Here is a 10,634-nt window from a genome sequence, read left to right as displayed (position 1 = left end):
ATTCTATATATTAAGGCTTAAGTATGCACAAATGGTCTAACATAAAGTGTCACCTGGAAATCATAGTAAAATACCATGAACTAAGTATGAATCAGAATAAATCACTGATCTGGAGAAAACCGTAACAATGGTTCTCCTTTTCTCTCATTTTACTGGTGTTTCTCATCAGGATATGAAACCATTTCAATGGGTTTCAAGTTAGGGAACTGAGAAGATCTGAACACAAGTTTGAACACCTAGTGTCAGACCCTAAGGCCCAGACTAAATCAAAACTTGAATGTGGGCTTGCATTAGGTAGAAGAGTCCTTTGTCCACCCAAAAATCTTTTGAAGTTGCTTGCGTAGACAACTTTAATTTGCATAGCTACGAGATTCTCTGTATCTGTTGACTGTGGACATGATTCAATTTAGTAAAACGCTGACTTTTCTCCCTCCCAGAATTCCCTGTTTTGTGAAAGGTAACTATGGTAACTCAATTATTTCAATGCATCTCTTTTGGAGCATTTATAACTCCCTATACAATTCTATAATGGGAAACAATACTATACCTACATCACAATACTAAATCATCAGTGAATATGAACACAAATATTGCTGGTTATTACTATATTTGAACAAATATACATATTACACAAACCTGTGTCCATTGAAAATCATGCATAACAATGTGGCAAGGTCATTTTATATCAGGATGAAAGCGAGGTAAATGACCAGCCATTATGAACCTGCTGTATTTATGTAACAGGAAACACAATGTAAAAGAGAAGGCCTGTCACTGTACAAAAGTGCCTTACAGTGCTATTTTTGTGAATCACAGGGGAAACCAAATTGTCTGACATGAATCCATTGTACCATGCTGTAAATACAATCCCACTGATTTGGTTGTTTTCAGACTTGTCTTTGTTGCCTGCCAATACTTACCAGTCTTGCAGATTAGCAATCGGAGATGCCACCTGATACCAGATGCTGCCAGCTCAAAATATGATCCTGAATGTGGGGATTTTCATCTCAACTTGTCACTAAACCAAAACAGAAAGGCGTATTAATTCGGTGCTATGGTCCTGGCTTCTGTTACTAGTATCGTACTATTGATGGGTTTAGACCAGTGCTCACTGTCCTATATTCTCAGACTTAAGTTGCAGTCTGGGGACCCCTGGATGTCCAAAACTCGAGCGCACTGATGAAAGAGCTTTCAGATACGCAGCACATGGCGGGATTTTATTTTTTCCTGTCAGAAAGATTAGACAAGATCAAATTAATTTCTCCTGCTTCCGCCAACTTTTTTTTTTCCCCATCTCTAATTCCAGCTTTCAAATAGCAGCTTTTTTGTATGCATAATATACAGCTTTCAAATTCCATCAATGGCATTTGATGGAATATAGCCCTTCCTCTTTTATTCGACTGAAAAGCTCATACCTCCCATTTACACTTGCAATAGTTAAGCTGTTTATGTTCCCATTCAGCAGTTACACAGGCTAGCTAGTGTAAACACAGCAGTATCGTTTTAATTGTGCTGTTTCTACCCTTGCTCCTCTGTCGAATTAGTACCCTATCGATGCCAGATTAAGGCAGATCTAAACACAGTTGTCACCGAATCTGCTTAAACTTTACTCAGCATGCATGTGGGAGCTTGATAACACCGGATGCTGTTTGCAGAGTGGGGTTTCTAAATCTTTGCTGCCCTGGTCCTTTGCTAGATTTTGCCCCTCGTTTTGGCAAATGCATTTGTTTGTTCTGTGTCGTACAGACATGTTTAGACATGAGCACCCAGGCACCGACTACAAACAGTGGTTTATCCCTTATTTAAAAGGCTACAATTGTACATTGACAGCAACAATGTAAAAATTTGAAACAAATACCAGTTGTTTTAATTGCATGTAAATTCCAGAAAATATATTTAGCTGCATTTGCTTCTGTGTAGCTCTTAACTAGCATGCAAATATGTTTTTATTTTATTTGTGCTTTTAACATTTTGTATAGTGCATTGACTTGCAATGGTAAAACATAAGAACTGTAATTAAAGCAGATATGTCTTTCTTGATATAAGCAGTGTGTAGTGGTTTGGGGTTTGGACTTGTGGGTTAAATCCCAGGTGGGGGACACTGCTGTTGTACCCTTGAGCAAGACACTGTACCTAGATTGTGCCAGTAAAAACCCAGCTGTATAAATGGTTAGTTGTACGTGATATAACAATTTTCAATCGTCTGCTAAGAAGTATAATAAGAATATTCATGACAGGCCATTAGAAACGAAAAGAGATTATATTCTTTAGCAAAGTTATTTTTGTGAATCAATTTGAATTCCATATAATTAAAGCTTTACACATGTAATGCAGATATTCATAATAAAATAAGGAGTTTAAAGCTTTAATATGTTTTGGTCACTGAAGATGTGCATCCACAACACAAAAAAGTAAAAAAGAAAAAGCCTGGTAAAATTGTCATAACAATTGTCTGGCCCATCGTCTACCCAGCTATTGGTGGCAATCAGTTCAAGCACATATACTCTTACAATACCGACAATCTGCTACGCCACTCATTAATATGAAAATTAGATACATTTTCCACTGTACGAAAAGTTCCTAAGAACCCTTATACATATTTTATGTGCCATGTGCTATTGCAGAATGATCAACTGGAATTTAATTGGTTTGGACATTATCATTTTAAAATTTAAACAATTGCTCAAGAAGGAAATTTGAATCTAACCACATCTACAGTTGTGCTCTAATACTGGGATATTAACCTTTGTGGAATCAAACAGCGCTCTGAAAGACAAGAGGGAGGCTGTCACCTTTGGCATTCATAATGCAGGCTATATGTGATTGTGTCTGGAAAAGAATGGAGATAAAGTAGGAGGGGGGAGGGGAAGAGAGGTTGACACCATTTTATGAATATTATAATGATAATACTCCACTGTAGCGCTCCTATGCTGTATCACATCGCATAAAGGGTTCGGACATGACACTTGCAAAAGGACACTATTTCACAGCATCAAACACCGTTAACAGGAGCTTAAGAAAACCCAATAACGTGAAAAAGCTATTAACCCTTTGTGTCTAGATCATTAAATTAGTCAATTTGTGGCAGCTCAAATTCCTGAACAGACTTAATCAACACTTAATTGCCACCCTGATATTCAAGTGAAAGAATCAGAGGCTCGACGACAGCTGTTATGTGCTGACATAATGAGGTTAGTTTTAGAAACGCAAAGTGCTGGCCACCGAGCGGTTAAATTAGACTTGTTGACTTCCCATGGGGAGACGCATATAAAATGATTAAATGCTTGTTTGCATCTGAAATTGCACCAAACTGGACCATTGGATGCGTTTGTTTTTGTGGTGGGGAAGCCATATTTAAGAAGTAAAATCTAATGCTTCAATACCACATAACCTTAATAAAATTATAGTCACATAATTGTTTTAGCATGGTTTCTTTGTAGTTTCAGGAAGCGGTCTTTAAATGGGTTATTTCAAAAATGGAGATGCCCGTTTACTGAAAATGTACCATTTCAAATCCCTAAATCTTATGTGCAAGTATAGTAAGAAATTGACCCTTTAATTTCCCCATCTGAGCTGTAAAATGTAATGAGAGGCCATTGTTTGGGATTCAAATGGCAAGAGGTTAAACAAAAGCCAGAGAGAGACTAACAGACCGTTCAAATTGTCAATCACTAAACACTATTGGCTGTGGTTTTAACACAATCAAAATAATTGGATTACTACAAAAATATGATATACAAAGCATGGTATGGGTTTCTGCATGAAATACAATTGAAAAATCGTATTGAAAATACTATAATGAACACAAATTATAAATTCAAAATAAAATAAAAATGAATAAACGTCTGTCATGAAATATGTTTTACTGTTTTTGTTGGAAAGTTTAACCTTTATTTAAACAACAACAACAACAACGATTCAGTTTAGGAAATAATTTATTATGCACGTAGAGATCTGGTAACTACTAACAACAAAAAAAGGCAATGCAAGCGCTTCAGTGATGATGCTTCTGCTGAAATCGAAGCCCACAATAGCCACACGTCCCCACTTTAGTATCTTTATCCTAAGAAAAGAAAAAAAAAAAAAGCAAACATGAACACTTCAAATACGAGTCATTATTATTATCCCAGTCACGTCAACTAATGCACTACATTATGAGATGAAGGAGGTGGATACAAATATGACTAATTTTATGAAGATCGATTCTCTTTCCCCCTGATTAATTTCTTTCCAAGATGTTGCACTGTCAGAACACTGATCTCCTGTCACAGTGATCTGTAATATTAAACAAACATGTAAACTAACAGATGATAAATGGAAGTACTGCAAGACCACAAAGTAAACGCAGTACATCCACAGAAAGCAGCATCCAAATTACCAGATTAATGAAGACCCGGGGGTGTCCGAGAGCTCCTCCTCCCCCATCACAGGAGACCACTCTGCTCTCCACCTCTTTGACTGGCTCCTCTGACACCAGGTTTATGGCAAAGCTTTCATTGACCTGCAATTACAAGAAATCTCATTAATATAGTCTGGACGCTCCTCAGTTCTTTACACATCACAGCTGCCCTGTAGCTGAAGAGCCCCAATGCAGTGAGGATTATAGATCATACTAAATCACCAGTTTTTAAAGACTGGGAACATGCATTAGTTATTGATCAATTAAGAAAGTCCCTTTTTCAAACAAGGCCGGTCTGGTCCTTTATAAATGGATGAATTAAGGGTTACCCATAAAACCTGCTGGATTTGGGCATTGGACAACCATAACTTAACAGGATTGCCAATCAATGAAGGTGATCGCTGTCTGGATAGATTAAAGGTGTTGGTCTGTATCCAACTACATCAATTATGAAAACATTCACAGTAGAAGTAAAGATCCCAGATAGCCCGAGATCATATCAGACATGACAATATATACATCTGCAGTGCTGCATGTTTAAAATCAGTTTGATAAACTGCATTTTGTTCTGCTAGGATGAGTCATTCAAATTGTAAAATATGCCACTGATAAATAATAAACAACAGTAATTAAATGCATTTGTGAATATCATGGTTTCAAAAGAGGGATGCCAATACATTTGCCTTCAATTGTATATACAAAGTTACACAATTGGATACTCAAGTGTATTTTCTTTAATTCTTCCCCCCACAATTGAACAGTTCAATTGTACCTAGAGTGTCCTCCAGAGGAAAAGGCAATGTGCTGGACGTCTTTCCAGCAGTGCAAGCCACAGAGCAATCATAAAAATGAATGCAAATTGAGCAGACGTGCTTCGGCAGCCCACTAGGAAATAGGCCGGCTTCAATGTCTGCTTTCCTTCAAGCTTGCGGAAACATCCATCCAGAACAGATAACATACTCTGCCCATCAGTAGATCAGTGACAACTAACTGTCACACAAGAGTGCCTTTTGAAAAGAAAAATTGTGGGCGAAAAAAAAATAAAAAATTGGGAGACCCATTTAACTTGGCAACACATGCTCAAAATATAACTGGGAGAAGATGAGAGCGCTATTGTGTTGATAGAAGATGACAAAAGAGGGGGAAAAAAAACACACACATGTATCAAAACAGATCATATTCTCCAAAAGAAAAGTTGTGCTGGTGACATGCTTTCATCAAGCGAGATAAGCAGCGAGATGATGCACTGCTCCCATCAGCAGCTGACTGACAAGAGAACTGTCCACACAATGAATGTGTTACCATTTACAGTAATGCAATGTCTGAATGAATGACACCGCCAGTAACCTCGCAGGTTATGCTAACAGACATCAAGGCACCAATCTAGGCTTCTGAAAGGCCCAGCTTCAAGTGTTTAGATGGGCACTTTCCGCTCCGTCGTTCTCGACTGACAAGTACCCTAAAAACCACTGTCAGTTATACAAGCACCGATGTGACCCCGCGGGCCTCGTCAATGCAATTCAGAATTAATGTAAATGTACATAAAATATAGCCCATTCTACTGTGAAGCACTGCCAGAAATGTAATATTCAGGTCTGAAAGCTAATATCGAGGAACCAGAAAGGTACTTTAAACAGTCCGAGCAATTGTCTCCACTTCGTAATGTCGGGGCGTTCAGGAGCAATTTCCGACCGTCCAGTTAAGAGTTGGGCAGATCCATCGCATTGTATTGATGTGCATTCGTTTAAAAACAGGATCCTGCATATTTGTGGGTAACTGAAGCTTCACCCAGCTCAAAACTGCATAATACTGCTGACCACATATTAATATTACAAGAGCAAGTTTTGTTAACAATGATATGTAAAAGGGTTTATGTTGTCAGTGTCCAAGGAACCATTTTAAAATAGAAGTTCAAAGTTCAAAATTCTTTCACCAAAAAATATTTAGGAGACAAATCCTGGGAATACATTTAAACCCTTACATCTATTATTCACACAATGACAATTAAAATAACTAAAATCTCAATTTAAATAATGTATTTTAATTTTTGTTTTGAATTATGTCTGACTTGTTTTTACCAAATATTGCAAATCTCTCTTCCAATGTAACAATTTACTGTTTCATCTTAGGTTTGCTATTTAGATTTGAGTTCAATCCCAGGTGGGGGACACTGCTGGTTTACCATTGAGCAACATACTCTACCTAAATTGCTCCAGTAAAACCCAGCTGTATAACTGGGTGATTGTATGTAAAAAATAATGTGATATTTTGTAACAATTGTAAGTCCCATTTGCCAAGTAAAACAAAAATAATTCCCCTGTAAATCACATATGATTCAAATTAAATTCTCCATGCTTATTCATTTTTAATGTATTTTACATTGAAATCCAAAACATAAGCAATTAAGTGTAATTAATGAAAATACCGATTACCTCTTTCTGCCTTCCGATGAATCTGGCTCGTCTAAAGTCCGTGTCATCATACACCTAAAACAATAAGTAGCTCACTTATATTGGCAGGCATAGAGCACAGTGTGATTCTCAAGTGATTTGGTGCTTTTGTAAATCTTTTTCCAACTTAAAAACTCAGTCTTGGATTTACATGTATATCAAACACACTTCCAACATTATTAAGATGTCAACAGATTTTAAATTAAATGAAAATGTTAACCCCCAGAAATTCAAATGGTTGTAAACTTTATATAGAAGACCACCACTACTAGACAATAGAGGTTTAGTTTTATGGGTATTTTCTCAGATTCAATTTAAATGATGACTAATGAATGCAGTCTCATATTAAGACTGTACATTCTGACGCTTAGTTTTGGTTGGTTTAAAAATACATGTTGTTCAACTGGACTAAATCACTGGCTTGAGCTTCAGCGCACCTGACTGCTACAGGTGATTCAACACACCCTCTTAAATCAGTAATAAAGTTAATGTTTAGCTTTTAGTATCATGTCTGCTTCATCTAACACCACAATTACTTGTATATTCAACTAAATGGGATTGTATGACTTAATTAAGAGTTTCTACTAACTGCAGGATAGAGTCAGAAGGCTGAAAATGAAAAGCATCAATCTGGATGTCGTGCAAGGTAATATACAAATGTATATACCTAGTATTTCAAAATACTGCTATTGCACATAAACCTTTCAATATGTATTAAAAATCATGAGAAAATAACACAAGAACATAGAATCTTAACTCTTCCAAATTAGCAGATACATTAGTAGTCAAATTTAAATTGAATTAGCTTGGAAAACAGGCCATAAAATATGTAAGAAAACAGAAACCTATTTTTACAGTGCATCTTCAACAATCTTTATTTTTAGCTGGAATTGGCCACTAGACTGGTCAAAAACTGTCGTTGTTTGTTGGAGAAAACTTTTTAAGTAACACGATATGGGAGCTTATGAACATTATACCAGCTTTCAGATGCTTACATTACACTTTCTTAGATTAAATGAGCGAAGTGTAAACCAGTTGATTTCACATATTGTTTCTTGATTATCATAACAGCTGGCTTTCAATGCTGGTATATGCATCTTAAAGGTATCTTTAAGACACCACTTCCATCATGACCACAGTTACTGAAACATGAATAAAAGATGTGCATTGTATATTATCTAAAAGGGATTTGTTCAGGTTTCATTAAATGTACATTAAAGGACTAGCCAAGTAGCCTACTCTTCAATATTTGATAGTCTATGACACTAAATTAGTACGCAATGCTTTCAGATTAATATCCATAATTTATCAGATTTGATCTAAGCTTTCAATTAGCTAATAATATATATTTAACAGTTACACTACAACACACTACAAAAGCCACTGATTTCGCAGAACATAGTTAAAACACATATACAGCGTATTTGAAAACAAACTTTCGGATATTATATTCGTTATTTATACTAACGTTATCACAACAGAGAAGTCATCCAATCTGTTTTTTTTTTTTTTTTGTGGTGTTGCTGTTCGTTTGGCATTACCTGTCCCGTGTGAGTTATTTTCTCCCCGGTAGTGGATACATTAGCACTGTATCGACAGGCAGGAACGACCGAGACCCTAAGTGGAGCCAAAATATATCTGGCGTTTTTAATGTTTATGAAGGACAAGAGCCTCTGCATGGAAGCCGCCATGTTTGCCCACTTTCCTCACCCAGAAGCCTTTGCGCACCTTGGCCCTTTTTTTAAGACAGCAGGGTTTCTGGGTCCTAGTGCTAGGAGATTACAACCTCGAAAATACATAAACTGTTTGTTTGTTCAAGTGAAGAACTCACATCAATAAATAAATACATTGATAGTTGAAAAATTAATTAGATAACATAAACTATGCCGTATAGTACAACTTCAGTCAAGGCCAAACTGAACTGCAGATGGAAGTGGGCGGGTTCGAGGACCCGGCGGAAGTCTGCGTTGTGACTTTCCCCGGGCTCAAAGTCAGGCAGGTGACACGCTGCTCTCCAGGCCGAGTCTGCAAGGGGACAATATTATTAATATCTGCTGATCAGGATTGCTGCTTAAAGTGGGTGAAGGTTTGTACGGTTTACTACAGCATGCACGCTAGCATAAGATGGCTTAAAGATTATTTCTTAAGTTATAGACCGCTGTGATAGGAACCAAGTGTGGCAAGGCCTACAGTGCTGCTGCTATCACTACAACATGTAACGCCATAGCATCAGTAAAGACAGCAGTGCTGTTGAATGCATCACTTGCGAAATACGCATGTGTGCTGCTCTTGAAGCAATGATTCACACTACTGGTTTATGTTATTTCTTTGAATCTACACAACGGTTGCAGCCTAAATATGTGGCATAACGTAAACGTAGTAATATGATTGGCATTTGAGTGCAGGAGGCTTGTGGGTGTGTGTTTGTATACCCAACCTATACAAAGGGTGCTCCACAATCAATGTAGAAGAAATGCGTTTTAGTCAGACACAGGTAAATAAATGCAATGCTTGTAAAGGCTTCATATGAAATAAGTGCGCGGGGCTGGGGGGCACACATTACAATAACTTTAAATCGTCAATTTGAGATTAAACTGATCTGGAATGCTTAGTTCCAGCTCAAAACTTGGTTCTCATGCCTTTGCCATAAATCAAGGTTATACTCATGCCCTCTCTGTTTGTGCCACCCATGCCAGAATATTTAAGTGTCTCCTGTTGTGTGTTTTGTAGGTCCTGATGCGATGGCACCCCTTTTGCTGCAGCACCTCGCCAGTTCGTTCACCAGGCAGATGGCACACCTGAGCAGATACAAGGCCAGCCCTTCCTCATTCTGTGCAAGGATGTATGGATGTCTTTCTAGGGTGGCCGTTCTGCCGCCAAAAATATCGCCATCTGCTTTCAGCATGTATAGGCTGCCCAGTATGCCTCTCCTTGGGCAGTGCCAGCTCCCGTGTTCGCAGCAGTTAGCGGGGATGAAGACAAAGACTGCATTAAAAAGACGCTGTCAGGACTGTTTCTTTGTGCGCAGAAGGGGAAGATTGTTTGTTTTCTGCAAGACGAATCCCCGACACAAGCAACGGCAAGCATGAAGGGAGAAACGAGGAGATTATGGATATGAAATGTTTGTAATCATGTATGCTTTGTTTGCAGTGAGATGCTTTGCAAATGTCACTATTTACAATAATTAAAAACAAATCAAACACTTAATGTTTTGTTCCTATAAGCTGTATGTGTTGTGTTATTGGTGTCCTTCCTTTTTCAGTTAATTAAATCCTTTAAGGGTTCAGTCCATCCCACTCCAGTTTACTCTATAAGCTACATTTTGAATGATATACCATATTGAATGAATCATAATGCATTTGATTCATATCCCTTCCTTTTCATGTTGGCCACTATAACACTTGTACCTTATATTAATCAGAAATGTTTGTGTGTGTGTGCTATATATTATTTCAGGGGTATAGGATGGTCGAACAGTATTTAAAGACCTTGTGCATTTTACAATTCCTCACCATTTCAAAATAAACTAATCCAAAATCAATTTTACAAGTGAGTTGTGCTTTTCTATAGTCTCAAACAAAGTCCTTTATTGTATTTAATGTGGCTCCTAGTCCAAAATCCATAATGTACAAAACAAGAAACATATGCATGGAATTGCTAAGTGATGATCAGATATGTAAAAGAATTTTGAACTGTCGTGTTACATTAATTTCAAATTAAAGCACACAGGCAGACACACAAAAACCACACACACACACACACTCGCATTGCCTTCATCCACTGCA

The 10,634-nt window shown here is 37.4% G+C and overlaps 1 protein-coding gene across 1 annotated transcript; it reads right to left on the bottom strand.

The window, feature by feature from the left end:
* Positions 1 to 3,917: 3,917 nt before the first annotated feature.
* Positions 3,918 to 8,574, bottom strand: ndufs6 (NADH:ubiquinone oxidoreductase subunit S6). Its single transcript, XM_066690858.1, has 4 exons — positions 8,391 to 8,574; positions 6,832 to 6,885; positions 4,379 to 4,501; positions 3,918 to 4,063 (listed from the first exon to the last, which is right to left on the bottom strand). Exons 1-4 carry the CDS (start codon positions 8,538 to 8,540, stop codon positions 3,995 to 3,997), a joined length of 396 nt encoding a protein of 131 aa, XP_066546955.1. The 5' UTR covers positions 8,541 to 8,574; the 3' UTR covers positions 3,918 to 3,994.
* Between the last annotated feature and the right edge of the window lie 2,060 nt (positions 8,575 to 10,634).

The sequence above is a fragment of the Amia ocellicauda genome, chromosome 18 (genome assembly GCF_036373705.1).
Source record: "Amia ocellicauda isolate fAmiCal2 chromosome 18, fAmiCal2.hap1, whole genome shotgun sequence".
Taxonomy (NCBI): domain Eukaryota; kingdom Metazoa; phylum Chordata; class Actinopteri; order Amiiformes; family Amiidae; genus Amia; species Amia ocellicauda.
Note: the sequence above shows the minus strand (reverse complement) of the source record. Positions and strands in the feature narration are given on the sequence as shown.

What these genes read in the sequence shown, in the direction of transcription:
- ndufs6 (XM_066690858.1), bottom strand. Translation starts at nt 8,540, where the DNA reads ATGGCGGCTTCCATGCAGAGGCTCTTGTCCTTCATAAACATTAAAAAC. An exon ending in TCATCGGAAGGCAGAAAGAG is followed by an intron (nt 4,502 to 6,831) that starts GTAATCGGTATT and finishes TTGTAATTGCAG; the next exon opens with GTCAATGAAAGCTTTGCCAT. An exon ending in CCCGGGTCTTCATTAATCTG is followed by an intron (nt 4,064 to 4,378) that starts GTAATTTGGATG and finishes TTCTTTTCTTAG; the next exon opens with GATAAAGATACTAAAGTGGG.